Source organism: Ovis aries, chromosome 3 (assembly GCF_016772045.2).
Source record: "Ovis aries strain OAR_USU_Benz2616 breed Rambouillet chromosome 3, ARS-UI_Ramb_v3.0, whole genome shotgun sequence".
Taxonomy (NCBI): Eukaryota; Metazoa; Chordata; class Mammalia; order Artiodactyla; family Bovidae; genus Ovis; species Ovis aries.
In genome coordinates this window covers 73,851,653-73,868,522 of record NC_056056.1, presented here as the reverse complement: position 1 = coordinate 73,868,522, position 16,870 = coordinate 73,851,653, and the positions used below count along the sequence as shown (strand labels likewise).

General features: G+C 37.3%; 1 protein-coding gene across 28 annotated transcripts in view; it reads right to left on the bottom strand.

Annotated features, from left to right (window-relative positions):
- Window positions 1-16,870, bottom strand: part of NRXN1 (neurexin 1) — a 1,208,609-nt gene that overhangs the window by 642,266 nt on the left and 549,473 nt on the right. For all 28 annotated transcript variants that reach the window (XM_042246177.2, XM_060413877.1, XM_060413886.1 and 25 more), the window contains 2 exons: window positions 6,704-7,087; window positions 1-204 (listed from right to left, as the gene is read on the bottom strand). In XM_042246177.2, the coding sequence (XP_042102111.1) occupies window positions 1-204; window positions 6,704-7,087 (588 nt within the window). The remainder of the gene's footprint in view (window positions 205-6,703; window positions 7,088-16,870) is intronic.

Here is a 16,870-nt window from a genome sequence, read left to right as displayed (position 1 = left end):
CTAGGTTGACCGTCAGTTTCACACGCCCTGCGTCCAGCTCCAGGCGGAGGGTGTCTGCTGAGTCTCTGGAGGTGGTTGCCATGAGAACGCCATATGCACGCTGGGATCGAAACCGTAAGGACACATCCTCAGCCTCTGTGTGCATCACCACCGGGAGCTGGATTTTCATAAACATGCTCCCATCATAGCTCAGAACCGTTGCTTCTATAGTTGGGAAATAAACATAAAAGCTCTGGGTCAGTTTAGTACATAGAAACTTTGAAAAGGAAAAGCATGAACTATTAAAGGTTCCCATATAGAAAACAAGACACAAACTCGACTCATCTTCTTCCAAAATGAGCAAATTTTTTTTTTTTTTTTACCTTGAAAGAGAAGTCACAGGAGAAGCATCTCTTAAAGTTCAAAGCAGAGGTGGCTGCACTTCCCTTTCTTTACCTAAAACAACGTCTATCTATAGGATTCATCATGTAGGATTAGCCATGTTCATGGATGCATATCTTTTCTCAAGAGCAGAGATCATATTGTGTTATGTGTGTGTGTGTGTGTGTGTGTGTGTGTGTGTGTGTGTGTGTGTACAGCCATAGTGCAAGCCTGGCTTGAAGTACTGGCTACTATTTGTGCTTATTTCTATACAGCTAGACCACTGATCAGCTCTGTCAAATTAAACTTGGCTCGAATCCTTCACTTGCAAAATGAGAGGGTGCTATTAGAGCTTCTCTAAGGCCTCTTCTTACCTCAAAAACCCATGATTCTAAGGAAAGTTTCTTATATCATTTTTTAAAAATAATTTTGTGCCCCAATACAATCAAAAAAGAAACACTAAAATTATGACTTAAATACAGGAATCAAGTCAACACTTTTCCAAAAGTGATGCTCAGAAACAGAAGAACAAGTGGTATTACCAAACAACAGGTAATACATGTTCTGAGTCACTGGGGTGAACAAGGTAATTCATTTTCACAAAGACACAAACTGTAACTTCATATTAAAGTTCACTTGTAGATAAGGGGTAACTTAAAGCATTACCTGTAAGCACCACCCTGGTGTTCTAAAAAAATTAAGCTATCGCCAAAAAGTTAATAACTACGTACCTGGGTAACACTGAGTGAGGATGAGGGTGGAACTGAAGAGCTTGTATGGTTGTGTGCTACCAAAGAAAAGTAGCTGGCTTTAATGGAGAAGTTGCTTAATTTTGCATGAAACACAGAGAGGCAAAGAGCAAAACTGTTGATTTCAAACTGACTGCTTTAAAAAATAGTTAGCACCCCTTCATGTTAAACACCATATGGTTGTGGAACAGTGAAACAAGTATGAATCATGTTGCTTTGTCATGGGTTCTGATAACTCAGGATACCATTTAATAAAAGAAAAACTACCTGAAATTAAAACAAACTAGGAAATTCTCATTCTCTTGACTATCGACAGCAATTAACTTTAGTGATACAACCATGCCTATTATTAAGACTATATTTTGGAGTTGTGGTTTTGCAAGACTATCTTCTCAAAATCAGGAAAATCAAGTATTGCTTCTAACAGACGTCAATCATTAGTTATCATCTCGGGTTGAATGCACATCCAGAATCAGTAAGGGTTCCAGAGCTCCCTGCATAGGACCTTTCTCTTCCCTCTCCCTCTTAAGGGATCTGGGTCAACTCATATGCTCACTCTCCCTAATACTTATAAACAGTCCTGACTTCTCTCCTGCACTCCCTCAAACATCCATCAGCCATTGCTTATTTGACATCTCCAATTTGAATAAGATACACACACCAATAATGAACAAATTCTCCGGCTCCAATGAACATGCTCCTGCTCCAGTGTTCTCCATCTCTGTAAATGGCTTAGTGCCATTACTCAGATCTTAACCTTTCTGCTTTCTTTCTTACCCTCTCTGCCATGTCCAATCTGTTGCAAATCTGCAAGTCTCGTAGACTCTAGTTCCAATCCACCTTCTGAATCAATCAGTTTGTGCCACTGCAGTACATCAGACTCTGCTCCCATGTCTCACATAGATCAATAAGGATCGCTCGCTCAATGGCTTCCCTACTTCTATTCTTTCTCCCTACACATAGTGGCCAAGCTAAACTTTAAAAGGAGCCATTCTGATCATATCACTTCATTACTTCATCTAGGCACATCCACCCCACTCACCCCTAACCCTTCACCTCCCTATCCTTCGCCAATAGATTCCCACCACTGCAGTTCGAATAAAATCTGTATTCCTTTTATTAACCTATAACGTTCTGGGTGAATCAGCCCCAGTCCATCTCTCTGCCTCAGCTTTTTAGCATGTCCTCCCTTGTTTAGTAAATTCCAGCCACACTGATTTCATCTCTCATTCAAGTATTTGCACTTGAGGCACATTCTGTCTTAAAAGGTTTCGGACCCAGATCTTTATATGGCTGGTTCCTTCAGCAATTCAGATTTCTGATCAAGTATTACTCCAGAAATACCTGTTGCAAGCACTCCTTTAATTCTCCCTCCAGTTATTCTATATCTACTTAGCATTTTTTAAATTACCATTTCTTAAGTGTCTATAATCTGTCTTCGGCCTTTTGTATGCATATCATTACAGCAGAGGCTGAGTCCTCCTACTTCTTTCTCTATCATCAGCCAAGTGCACCGGGCACACCGCAGAGCCTTGATAAAATTGACTGAATTAATGATTGGACTTGATACTGAAGGTATGTGAAAGAGCTTATTTCAATTTGGATATCATGTATATGTAAATACTCACTAATGAGATTAAGTATTTATTCTGTCTATTGTAAGTGAATCTAATTTCAGTGATGTATATGAACAAAATATTCCTTAAAGTCTACATTGGAAGCCATAATAATGTCATAGAAAACATTCTATGAGAGGGGTCTGTTTACCAAAATAGGGGTCTCATGGCTAAGCACTGACCTAAGCACTGAGAAGAAAAAAATATAATCCCCTTAAAATATGGTGGGTTTACATCATATCACATATTTATCAATGGATCATATTTTTCCAATAAGGCTTCCCTAAAGAAAATCTAGTAGGATTTGCTCAAAAAGTAAAGCATGACTGTAAAGTTGCAATAAACATTAGAAAAAAAAAAAACTGCTTCTAGTATAACCTTAAAGACACTTGATCTCTACCATACCCCTTCCTAATTTATAGCCAATCACTGTCCCTATCTATAAAGCAACATATATTTGAATAAAAATTTTAAAGCCATTATCAGTTACTTTGGTGTTATGTAGATACAAGGGCTAAAATATTTTTAGTTTTCTCTTATTTAATCTGTAAATCTACTCTCTATTATTCAACTATCATTTTTTAAAATTATCTCATTCTTGTATGAAATGTAGCTTAATTTGATTAAAAATTAAGTAGAGGGAACATTTTTTTAGAAATACAGATGACTGACAAGGGATTATAAATATTGTATAAAATACAATCCAAAGTAAAACAGAAAATAAGTATCATTGGCCTTTAATATTCTCTGAAAAGCTGCAGGAATGAAATAACAGTAAAGTAATAAAACTCAACTGCCTCTGAGTGCCATTTTAAACAATTCTTAATGTGAAAATAACCTGTTGATAAATGACAAATGAATGCCTAAATGATTCCTCATAATTAGAGTTAACGTTTAATTAGACAAGAAATGGAAAATGTACAAGGTTGTAGTTGAGAGCTGCCAAATACGTGGTAAACAACATTCTGACATTTGAAGGTTATGCTATTTGGCAGCATCCTTTAGACATCAGTAAACTTACTTTACCACTTAGAACACAAAAGAGTTCTTTAAGAAGCTAATTTCAATATAGCACTTCTCAGCAAGGGAGAAAAAGTTTCAACTTTGTCTCCTCTGTCTCCTTCCTTGTCGTTAAGTCTGATAAATTTGCTTTTCTGTGTTATTCCTTCTTGCGGTCTAAAGTGTACACCTGTGCTCAGTTTTGCCAAAAGGCAGTCACATATTGTGATCAACGATGAAAATCAGACAGGAAGCCAAACTATATTGCTCTGACATCTGTCCCTCCATCTGGTAGAGCTTTAACAAACAAGTATAAAGTAGACCTCTGATGATCCCATGTACATACAACCAAAAATAATTTCTGTATGACCAGTCTCCACAAATTTTCAGATTTATAAAATGTAAAGCAGGAGAGAAGGTGCTGAATTCAATGTAGATTCAATTGGACATGATTTCTATGCTACTCTTCTTTATGGAATCAATACACATTCAAGCAAAATACTATTTTCTTATTTGCCTAAGTCAGCAAATACTCTGATCTTTCTTATAAACTCTTTTGTTTATATAGTGAAGAATGATTTCCTATAATGTAATTGAAACAGCATTCCCCATGAGCACTGTCCGAGGACTTGAACATGCTTCTTTATAAATTAACATTTATTGCTTAATAATTGTAAAACAGAAACTTTGAAAATGCCTTTTTAAAAAAATTTCAAGAGCTGTCAGTCAACTCTTACATGATCAACAGCCTTATGTGATCAGAGTATATGCGAAGAACCACAGTCAAAGCACTCTCTTTGGAATTGAAAACCCTGAAGGCTGGACATGATCTTGTGTTGACTGAACTAGGGCAGAGCTGGGAACTGGACAGCAGCCAAATTTTGTGGCAGTGAACATGACAAGCATCCCACTTCACTCTTGTTCTTGGGAGATGCCATAATGTGAGCAAGAAAATTAATTCTGAAAAGCAAAGACTTCTCACAATACACTGGTTAGTTACAGAAAACACACAAAAATGACTACTTTCTCTCCTCAATACACAACCAACCTAGAGACAAAGAAATCTGCAGAAATTTTCAGCCACTTGTCAGTGAAAAATGTATGTTGAAACCCAGTGATGAAACTTGCTATTAAATTCTCATTTGCAAATCTGCATATGCTTGCCACCCCTCCTTCTAATTATTGCAACATATAAATAGCTCCTTTCCCTCATTCTGGTTTAGGGAGCTCTAGAATTTCCCTTCTTATTTCTGCCATATGCAGTAGTGGAATACTGCCACAGGGTGGTACACCATGCATATTTAACTGAAGGCTTTTGTAATTTGTGTGATAGCTCAGTTATACCCTTTTCTAGCTTCACTTAAGCAGGAGGCATCAGAATAAGTGACAGCTCTCTGAGTGATTAAAATGAAAACAGAGTCTTAAATTACACAGGTCTCCTAATTGCACATCATACTTGACTATAATTTATCTTGCAAGCTTTGTCACTTTGTTGTTGTTGGCTCCTTTGGGCAATTTCTAAAAACTATACTATGCAAACAAATAAATTAGAAGGGGAAATGTACAGAGAATATACACCTTCCACAAGAAACTATGCACAAATAATTAACCTCTAATGACTACTCACAGGAATTGCAATTAGGTACTAGGAGAATGAATGAATATGTATCTATCTAGATACCTATCTCATTGTAAAATCCAGAACAGTGATAGTATTTTGGCGGGTAATTTAAGATCATCATTAGATTATTAGGTTATGATCACTGATTGTTACAGTGATTAATGTTATCAATAGAACTGATAAGCTGATGAACCCTCTCAATAACATAAAGAATCAAAGCCACATTTCAACTTTAGATTTTACCAAAAAAAAAAAACCCAAAAAACAAAAAACCACTTTTTCTGTAAAAAGTGTCAGCTTAACTAAATTAAACTATTTCAGGAGTGCAAAGGCAAAATGACTAGATGCGTATGGCTTGAAAAATAGATAGCAGGTTCCTTTAGGCTAAATGTCTAAGAGAGCAATGTTATTTGGAACATGAGAGGACAATGGGATAACTCATCAATATTTTTTCATATTGATTTTTGCTCCATTGTTAAAAATGAGTGGCAATGAGTATAGTGACTAAAGCATTTACTTGAAATTCTTGAGTCGATGAAAAAACATACTTAGACCTATTTGCTCTGCTATTTCTTCCTTTTGACTGGTCTCTAGATGAGCAGTGGCAGCTATCACAGTTTACTTTTCCTTTAATCCTTATTCTCCTTCTAATGGGAGAAGAAAGGGGGAAAAAAAATGTAGCTTTGCCTTCTGCTAGAGAAGGAAAGGGAGGCAACCATTCAGCGCTTTCAGACACAATAAGCCTTAATATCAAATTGGTAAAGAAACCTTCTGTAATCAGTTGAGTCTTAGACCAAGGTAAGTGTCTCTGAAATTAGGGTGCATTTCTGAAAATACTGGTGTAACTTAAATGGTTTAAAATTACCTTACTCTTCAAATTTCAACCTTGAGAAGGCTGACTAAAGTAAAATGAACAGGCTCAGTGTCAGGGAAGTTGCAACTTACAGCTTAGCTTGCTTAGAATGCTATTTTTGACCTACATATTAGCACTAGATGCCAAAAGTATGCTGGATTCATTCGTTTTATTTTTTTATTTTACTTTCCAGTGTCTGGAAATTAAAAACTGGGCAAAAGACACAGTGATTGTCTATGATACATCTTAGGCCCATACCCTCAAGGATGCCAAGGACCTTACTATGTATTCCTGTGATATACTTAAAGGGCTGTGCATTCCCAGAATCAAGCCCTTTGAAAATCAATACAGACTTGTCAGTAAAGCATCCCTGTGGCCACTCTGCTTGCAGAGTTTACTTCCCCAGAGCACATATTACATTTCAATGGTCATTTAAGGTGTGAGGTCCACACTGAATACGTTTTTCATCTCAGGGGAGTTGGCTGCTAGGATTTTGGAATCATACCTCTCTCACAGGACCTGCCAAGATAGCCTGTTCCGGAACAATCGCAGACATATCTGTTCCACCCATCCCTGCACATGCCGTTGTTTTTGCAGGGGTTGCTAAGGCACGGTTTTGCTGTTTCTCTTGAGCAGGAGGGCTTCACGCCAGCAGTACTTTGAACTTCAGCCATTTGCCGGATATCTTTGCTCTGGCCATCAATGAACAGATCTCGTATGCAGCCCACGTAGCCGTAGTTGAGCAGCGCAGTCCACACCTCGGTGGGGAAGACGAGGCCAGCCTTATTTTCTGGCAAGCCCCCCAGGTACAACTCATCATCCAGGTCCAGAATCTCACTCTCGCCAGGAGCGGTGTAAGGCGTGCGCAGTGTGTTGACAGAAATGGTACCTGGTGCAAAGACAAGAGAGCACACGAGTCTTTACAGAAGGCAACCTCGTCTAAACGTCACCCTTGCTTTCTGCCATCTGCCTGAGGGTGAACCCCGTGAGGGCAAACATTTCTTATTTTTCTTCCTATTCCTGGTGTACTTCCCAGGGAAATGTATAGAAACCTGAGGAATCAAGGAGCTTGAAGAATAAGGCGGACTGTCATTAAAATGGTTGTTATTTCACTTTGGGAATGAAAACCAAAGTGTACAGGCAAGAAGGACTGTTGTCAGCCTCCAAGAATTTAGGGGGGAGAAAGAAGGAAAGGAAGGAAGGAAGGCAGAAAAGGGGAGGAAGGGAAAGCAGGAGAGAAGGAGGGGAGAGAAAATGGCATACTTATCACTCTCTAACGGGTCAGCCAAGACGGAAGAAAGGAAGAGAGGGGACAGAGAGCGGATAAGGGGGTGCTTGTAGGGAGACAGTGAGGGAGAGGGAGAGAAGGAAAGAAGGAAAATTTGGCATTCTATATCACTCCCTGTAATAAAAGCCAGGCTCTCTTTGGCTAGTGTTCATTTGCAAAGCTGGTATGCATCTGCAAATCAATGAAAGCTTGTGCTGTGTCCCCATCTGTAATAGACTTCATTGTTGTTGTTGTTGTTTTTCTTAATAGAATACAATACATTGACAGATTATAGCAAAACCTGACTTCATCACACTTAGCTGTATGAATCTTGATTAGCCCTTGTGGCCTCAGTTATTCATCCATAATGTGGGCATACTAATATGACCTACCTTATATGAGTGTTAAATAAAATAATACAAGTAAAATATCTGGTTTGTAGTAAGCACTACATAAATGTGTGTAATATGATTCATCTCAAGAACCAAGTCAAGTTAGGTGTTTATTTTTTTCTTTAAACCAAACTAGTTACGTATTTAAATTCATTTTTTTTTTCTTCCTCACTACAGTGTGTGGAGTAAATTACTCTATTAGTTTATAAAGATATAGAAACCCTAGTCTTAAACATGGGATTAAGAGGTAGACATTTACATGGGATAACTTGAAGACCACAGAAAAAAATATGTATTTATGGAATCCATTAAAAGAAGAAATAGGAAAGAGAGAAGGCATTTTCCTGATTAAAACTTCCCCAATGTGCCACCAGATTACTCAACAATCCACTAATACTCTATTTCCAGAAAGATCTTTGCAAAAATGTAGGTATGATACCCGAAATGGACACCACACTGACCCGTTTCGCGATTATTCCAAATTTCTTTCTTAGGTCTAGACCATAAAGCAGACTAGAAAGGGTCTAACAAGAGAAAGTGTATTAGAAGACTCAGGGATTTAGGATGCAGACACACAGGAGACGCCTGAAGACAGAAGATGGGGTGCAAAATGTGGGGACAGAAAAGAAAAAGGTAATGTGTGTAGAGGGTAAGTGTGCGTGCTGAGTCGCCTTAGCCACATCTGACTCTCTGTGACCCTATGGACTGTAGCCCACCAGCCTCCTCTGTCCATGGGATTTCCCAGGCAAGAATACTGGAGTGGGTTGCCATGCCCTCCTCTAGGGGATCTTCCCGGCCAGGGACCAAACCTGCATCTCTTATGTCTCCTGCATTGGCAGGCGGGTTCTTCACCACTGGGAGGCAGGAGAGTAGAAAGATGTGTTTCAGTTTAGCTGAGGCCCACTCCAAAGGGAACTACAGCCTGCAGTGAATGTGAAGTGTGCATCTAAGCACATAGGGCTGCCGGGGCCTGCACTGTGCCCAGGAGGCCCTCACATCCCAGCAGAGGCGCACTCCCCAATGTGAGCAGTGTAATGGGATCTGTCTTTGTGAGGGAGAATGGAAGCTGCTGACAGGGACTGTGCAGCAGGCCAAGTCATTAAGAGTGCATTTGTCTCTCTAGACTTCCACAGAAAGAAATGGAAAAGGCTCCTAGGGGAGAAACACTCGGACGCATTGCTATTTCGGCCTTCCAAAGAGGGGAGTATAATAGGGATTTTGGAGGCAGCAAAAGAGGAAAATGGCCAAGTATTCATTTTCACTGTTCACATTTGTGCAGGTGTCTAGAAGAAAATTCATTAGAAATACACGGAGCAGAAAATCCTACTTAGAAAAATATTTTAAAAATCATTTAGGGGAAATAAAATATAAAATTCTGAGAGAATGGTGACACTATTCTAAACAGAATTTCACCACATGCATTTTTAACTGTCCAAAATGCCCTAGGAAGTAAATTAAGACATGATCCCTAACCACTGCAGCAGCTAAAGTAAGTTAGAAAATTATGAGAGTTAAGTATTAATGATAAAAGGAAAAGTGGACATAAAAAAAAACAGCATACGTTGAAAGCAAAGTTTTGTACACAAGGAAAACAATGACTTAGGTTTTTAAGATAAAAGAGAGAGAGGTGCCAGCTCCTATTTTTAGTTAGTTCAAGAAGACTTCCTGGAAATGAATACATATTATTGAGACACAACTGTTAGGAGACACAGAGTAAGTTTTACAAGACTGGGGATATCTTGTATTCCTAGACTGGGGATATTTTTAAAATATCCAATTTTCCCCATATGCCTTTTTATTCATGGAATAAGTTTGATTTAGCTCAGGACTGGGAAAACACTCTGAAAAACTGTCTTGTCCTCATTCATGGTGTTGATTCTGACACTGAGGATGAGGATGTTTGGAGGATTCCTGAGATGAGGAAATCCAGTGGCTTTTTTGCATAGCACTTCCCTCAGTCTCCTCTGCATAGTTTGCAGAGTTCAGTACACTCTGTGGTTTCCGTCTTCAGTATGTCTACACTCTTGGGGCAAATCTGCTGCCAAGTATTTCAGATAATCATCCATGAAGAGTTTGTCTGACAGAATGGAGTGACTGACTAGGTCTTCTAACTATGGTGCATTAGTGCCTGCTCTGAACAAAGTATTTAAGTTCAGATATTTCACTGTGACCCATTCCAGTATGGATCAGCTGCTAAATAGTCTGCCTGGAATGCAGGTGATACAAGAGACATGAGTTCAATCCTTGGGTCAGGAAGATTTCTTGGAAGAGGAAATGGCAACCCACTCCAGTATTCTTGCCTGGGAAATCTCATGGACGCTGGCAGGCTATAGTCCAAAGGGTCACAAAGAGTCGAACACGATTAAGCGACCAAAGATTATGTCTCTATGGATATTCTTGCTGTGGCCAGAGTAAGATATTCACTATAACTTTGAGATTAGAGTTTTCTGATCACAACTAAAATTAAACCATAGTTTTCATGCAGCCCAGTGCATGCATACACATACACATACGTATGTTCACACATTGAAATATCTGTTTAACAGGAAAATATCTTTACTAATTCTGAGACACTCTGATAATGTTTTCCTATAAGTATATTAATACAAATGCTAGACATGACCCACCAAACTCATTTCAGAACTAACGGGAAGGTTGCATTCTATGTTCAAAAAACACTGAGAAGTTACTATCATAAAGGGTAAGATTGCTCTTCTCCTTATTATCCCTTTGAGAGACAGTCTGAGACTTCTCATGGGAAGAAGAATAATGAAAGGTGGAGAAGAAGCAAAAGAATGTGATCCTAACTTCACATCAAATATAATCCAAGAAAATCAACACTTTCATTTAGCCCCAGTTTCAAGGTATGGAGTCTGCATGAACAAACGCATGTATTAGATATTACTCACTGAAATAGTTTACAAACAAACAGAATGAAATGACTGTGGCCCAAAATCACCTACATGCTGTACATGCTTTGTCAATTCACTTGTATGTTAGAAGATCTTTGTAAAAGGGATGGCAAAAAAAAGGAAAAGGGTAGGACTTGAGAGGGAACAGAAATTATTGTTTTTATGTTTTGAAGATTCAAAGAGTAAAAATTTGTTTGAAATAATACCTATATTTTATTAGTTAGTCAAACTCAAAATAGAGATGGATATTTTAGGCTCCCCATGTGCAACTGTCCTGAAACACACCTGTTTCTGGTAAAGGATTTGAAACCCTAGTTCCTTAATGATTTTATTATTGACATGGATCAAGGGAAACTTTTTACCTAAGTGAAAAAACTCATGATGGAATTTCCAAATTCAGTCAAGTCAACTTAACACTTTACATAGGAGAACACTGAAATTTCAGTATTAACGTTCTCAGGTGCCTATAATTGAATTTTAAAGGCAATGATTACCAAGAAAATTTGAAACGAATATTTAATTCTTATTCTTTGATAATTAAAGGCCATGAGTGGTTGCTGCAGTTGTATATATCAATAGAAATTAAGCATTTCCAAAGGTTGAGGTGTGATCACATGTAAATAAATACTTAAAACAAAAATCTGAGTGTGCTACTGGATTATCCTCCTATCATTTTTCCAGGAATGGCAAATACCGGCATGTTCTCCTTGAAACAGCTTGATTATTTTACACATTTTACCATCTTCCATTATAATTACATGTGAAGTTTCTGGCAAATAAGACATTTTATGTAAACACTGTTATATCTGAGCTGCTATAATATGTAGATGGCAGTCATATCTGGGGACTTACTTGGATTGGTGTTTCATGCTTCAATATTTAAGAATCCAAAGTACCTTGCTGTGCTATTTTTCTTTTAAAGAAATGAAATTTCTTTGAAAACAAAGGTATTTGTGTGCATAGGACTTTCAACATCTTAACATAGAAATCACATTAACTTGTGTGTGCTCACTCCCTTAGTTGTGTCTAACTCTTTGAGACCCCAAGGACTGTAGCCCTTAAGGCTCTTCTGTCCATGGGAATTCCCAGGCAAGAATACTGGAGTGGGTTGCCATTTCCTTCTCCAGGGGGTCTTCCTGACTCATGGATCAAACCCACATCTTCTGCATTGGCAGAAAGATTCTTTATCACTGAGCCACCTGGGAGGCACCCACATTAACTTATATTAACATTTAAGTCTAGTTGTTTTCATAGTATGTGCAAGAGGTAAAACAAAAGTAATAAACTAAATAGATTAGGTAATATTTTAAAATATCCATAAGCATAAATAATATAAATTCACCTTAATGTAAAAATATATGTAGGGGATATCTTAGCTATAAAAATGGAAATTAGCTTCATGTTTTGGTCTGGTATTTATAAATTGTTAGTTTCTACTCTTTTTCTCATCCAGTTCTTCCTGGCTATTCTATTTCCCGATTAGCTTAGAGGGTGAAAAAAAAACATGAAGCAAAGGTGAGATTTAAAACAAGTTAATTTGGTTTCAAGTTTTAAATTACTGCAAAAGTTTAAGTGATTGAGAAATAAGGGAATAGAAAGTGTGTTCTAAGGGGAAATAACTTTACCAGGTCTAAGGAAACCAATTTTCATGTTCTAGCTTTGCAACTAACTAGCTCAGAAGCTTAGTCAAATAACAGATTTATTAAGCTTCAACGTGGCTCTTATGCAAAATAAACAACTTGCCTGCATGGTTACTAAAATTCTTCAGTGAGTAAAATTTTTGTAATTACTGTTTAAAATTTTTTTTTAGTTGGATATAAATTTAATCTATCTGTAACTCTGCTTCGAGGGAAGCCCAAGTGGCTCAGTAGTAAAGAATCTGCCTGCCAATGCAGGAGACATGGGTTTGATCCCTGGATCGGAAAGATCCCTTGGAGAAGGAAATGACAACCCACTCCAATATTATTGCCTGGGAAATCCCATGGACAGAGGAGCGTGTAGGGCTGTAGTCCACGGGGTCACAAAAGAGTTGGACAGGACTTGTTGACTAAGCAACAACAATTCTGTTTCACCCCTCATTCCTGAAGAAAATCAGATTCCGCAAACTTATACACTTACTTGTCAAATTTAGTATCCTATTAACAAAACCAAACTTGGTAAAAAGGCATAATACAAGCGATAAAAACAGAATGAAGCACTGATTTCAGTGTGTGATGCAAAATGAAAATTACATTATTCCCATAAATAGATAGTAAAAATACCAAAATATTAATAATGGGAGTTTTGAAGTAGTACAATCATAAATGGATAGTTTTCTTGCTTTCTCTTTTGTTTCTTTATTCTTTCTTTCTTTTTAGTTTTCTATGTCTTTTTAAAAACAACTTCATGTATTAGGCTTATAATAAGAACTAAAATTAATTTTGCTTGAAAACAAAACAAAAATACAACCTTAATATTCAGTTTTCTGGTTATTACTATGTATTTCTTGTTTACTTGGATTACTTTGAACTGGGAATTTCAGAGATTAAACAGATAAATGAAAAAATAAATCTTGAAGCAACACTTAAAAGTTAGGTATTTCTTAGTAAAAGCCAAGAGAAAGGAGAAAAGGGCAGCTCATACACTGCAAATAAGAGTGTAGACGGGGACTTCTCTGGTGGTCAAGTAGCTAAGTATTTGCCTGCCAATGCAGGAGACACAGGTTCGATCCCTCATCTGGGAAGATTCCACATGTCACAGAGCAACTAAGCCTGTGTTCCACAATGACTGAAGCCCTGACACTCTGGAGCCCACACACTGCAACTGCTGAGCTCATGCCCCACAGCTACTGAAGCCCTCATGCTTTAAAGCCTGTACTGTGCAACAGAAGAAGCCATTCCAATGCGAAGCCCATACCCTACAACTACAGAGTAGCTCCTGCTCTCGCAACTAGAGAAAGCCAGCAACCAAGACCCAGCAGAGCCAAAAATAAGTAGTTTCTGTAAAGAGTGCAGACTGAAACAGCTTGTAGTAAAATATCCTTTGATTATCTTTAAAAATGTAGTTAACACAGCAATTCCAGTTTCCATAATCTATCCTACAGAAATTCTGATCAATATGCATAAAGATATAAAGACTTTCATTATAATTTAGTTTAAAACTGGATTTTTTAAAAAGTTAAATTTCCTCTGTGAGCTGCGAATTTCAGAAATTAGAAGATTTATGAAAAAAATAAATCTTGAAGTAACATTTAAAAGTTTGATATTCCTCCATCAACAGAGGAATATTATAATAGAGGAATAACTAAATATTGATATCTTTAAACTAGAGATATATGATATCACTATAAAGGATGGCCTAAAACAAAGTTAATATTTTTAAGTCACCCAATAATTGATAAAGAGTAACCTTTATGTACAAAAGAAGCTCTACATTTATTTTATATGTACAATTATTTTTATAGATATGTTGGTACATAGGAAAATATCTGGAATTTTTCAACAGCAAATTCTTTTACCAATGGAAGTGGGAAGTGAATTTATTATGGAAGTGTGTAGAAAAGAAAAACTTTTCACTTAGGTATTTTATGAGCTGATTAAACTTTTTCACTAACAGTACATATTTATATGTTACAGATATGTCATGAATTAAGCACAGGCACAAATACAAACACATATACTCATAACAGTATATTTATACTTATGAATTTTTAAAATGATCACACACAATGCTGGGAAGTTGTAAATATCAATCAAGTGACATATATCACAGCAATTAAAATATTATTTTCTAGAATTTCCACAGATTTCTGCTCAGCACTCCACAGTGACAGCCACTATGGCTGTGTGTGGTCAGTTAAATACTTCTTTCTTTTTTTTTTTTTGGTGCTCCCTCACATTTTTCTTTTTTATGAAATTTTAATTGGAGGCTAATTACTTTACAATATTGTGGTGGTTTGTGCCAAACATTCACGTCTTGAGGATGCACCTGACACCAAGGTCCAGCATCTGCCCCTTGAAAGAGTACGCTATAAAGATTTAGTATATTTAGAAAGAGAGGTTCCACCTCTCTGAGTTTGTCCTCTATTGATGAACATTTTAACTTTTTTTAAAAATTCACTGTTTTAAACTAAATTATAATGAAAGTCTTCATATTATATCTTTATGCATACATATCGGGCTTCCCTGGTGGCTCAGAGGTTAAAGCGCCTGCCTCCAATGTGGGAGACCCGGGTTCGATCCCTGGGTTGGGAAGATCCCCTGGACATACCAGTCAACCAACTCCCAAGAACAATGTATAAAATAAGAATGCCAAGTTACTAATTCTGTTGAGAAATTAGCCATCACATGACATGGAATGTTTCCTCAGAGATGCCAATTTATAATCCAAGTGTGTATTTATTCATTTATGATGGGAGTTTTAATAACTTTAGCCTAGGGTGGTTTGACACCTTCCCTTATCTCAGGTGAGATGACCTGCCTCTGTCCCTATAGTGGGGTGTAGTAGTCAAGTCCCTTGGGCAGTGCTTGGATGGGTACTGCCTATGTTTGTCTGCATGACTTTCTTTCCTACAGACACTATAAACATTGATACATTTGAGTCCTACAGCCCCAGAAGGTTGGTGAAGGTGCCTCTGCAAACTCTGCTCTGATTCTTAGATGCTGTTTCCATAATTCCCACAGAATAAGTGTTGTTACTTTAGATATTTTTCAGTTAAAAAAGAATTCATGATACTATATTAAACAGCCTGAAAAAGTAAGTTTGTAGTTTAATTGCAACTGTATAAAATATACATACCTGTTAACAAAAAATAGAGGAAGATATGCAAAAATGAAAATGTTTTGAAACTGAAAACTGCTGTGTGTGTTTGTATATGCACCTGCTTAATTCATGACATGTCTGTATTTTACATTTTATTAAATTGATCCTTATATTCATTTACTTACTCTGAATGTATTTTAGAGAAGAAACTCATTTGTTGCCTTTCCCCCTCTCCCCATTCAAAACATTTTCATATGCAACATTGCCTCCATCTAGTCATTAGGATTGTCAAATAACTGATAAATTATTGATAAAGTATTTTAGTCTTCCCATAGATGGGTAGTAGTGTTTAATGGACATAGGTACAAAATAAAGTGTTATACATTCACTTAATATTATTTCAAATGTATGCAACAGGCTACTAGGTAGAAGCATGGGAGGAATGTTTATAGTCAGAGGGCAAATTCAAATGAAGACCTAAACAGAGAAATCCTCTAATGGTTGTTCAAGTAGAAATGTGTAAGAGGGGTGATTCATGAATGGTATACACAGAAGTCAGTGCTGGTAATAGATAGCTAGAAAGTGCTGTTCACATCAAACAGTGATTACTATAAACCTCTAATTATGTGCTCTGGAGAGAGCCTTATGCTTTTCCCTCTGTAATTTCTAGTTCTTAAACTGGAAGTCTGTGACTTCGATTCAGCTCTCAGTGGCTTCTTAACTGTTAAATGTAGGCTTACCCATGAAAAACTGCTGATACAATCTGCTATACCCTGCTGTACACAAGCAGAATTTGACGAGAATAATGAGTTTTCTCTTTGATTTCAATGTGCAATGATGGTTTGCAAAAAATAAGAAAAAAATGACTGGCAGTTTACTATAAAAATACTTGAGAGGATACTCTTGATTCAGTCATAGAGCTTAATGCAAATTTAAATGATATATCTGCCCCAAGAAAACAGTCATTAACTTCCTTTTAATTTTAGCACAATTCATCCTTCAGTTAAATACCTGGGAGGCAATCTTGTACTGAGTTTGGGAGCAAAAGTGAGGCAAAGGGACACCCTAGAAAAGGTAAGAAGGGCTGGTAAGAAAATACTGAGTGGTTCATCCTTTAAACTTTGCAGAGTAATGAGTCCCATCAATTATATTTATTAACTCAGCAACTAAGGAGTCTTGCTCCGTTAAGTAATTATGTTATATATTGAGCATGTCCACTTTTTGTGACATTCAAATCATACCCTCTGATCCACAAGTCAGGCTGGCATTTTGTATGGTTCCTCCTTTGCCATTTAGTGCAGGATCTGAAAATGCCACTTGTGGCTTAGTCCACATAGTTCACTGGTCCCCAACGTGACCAG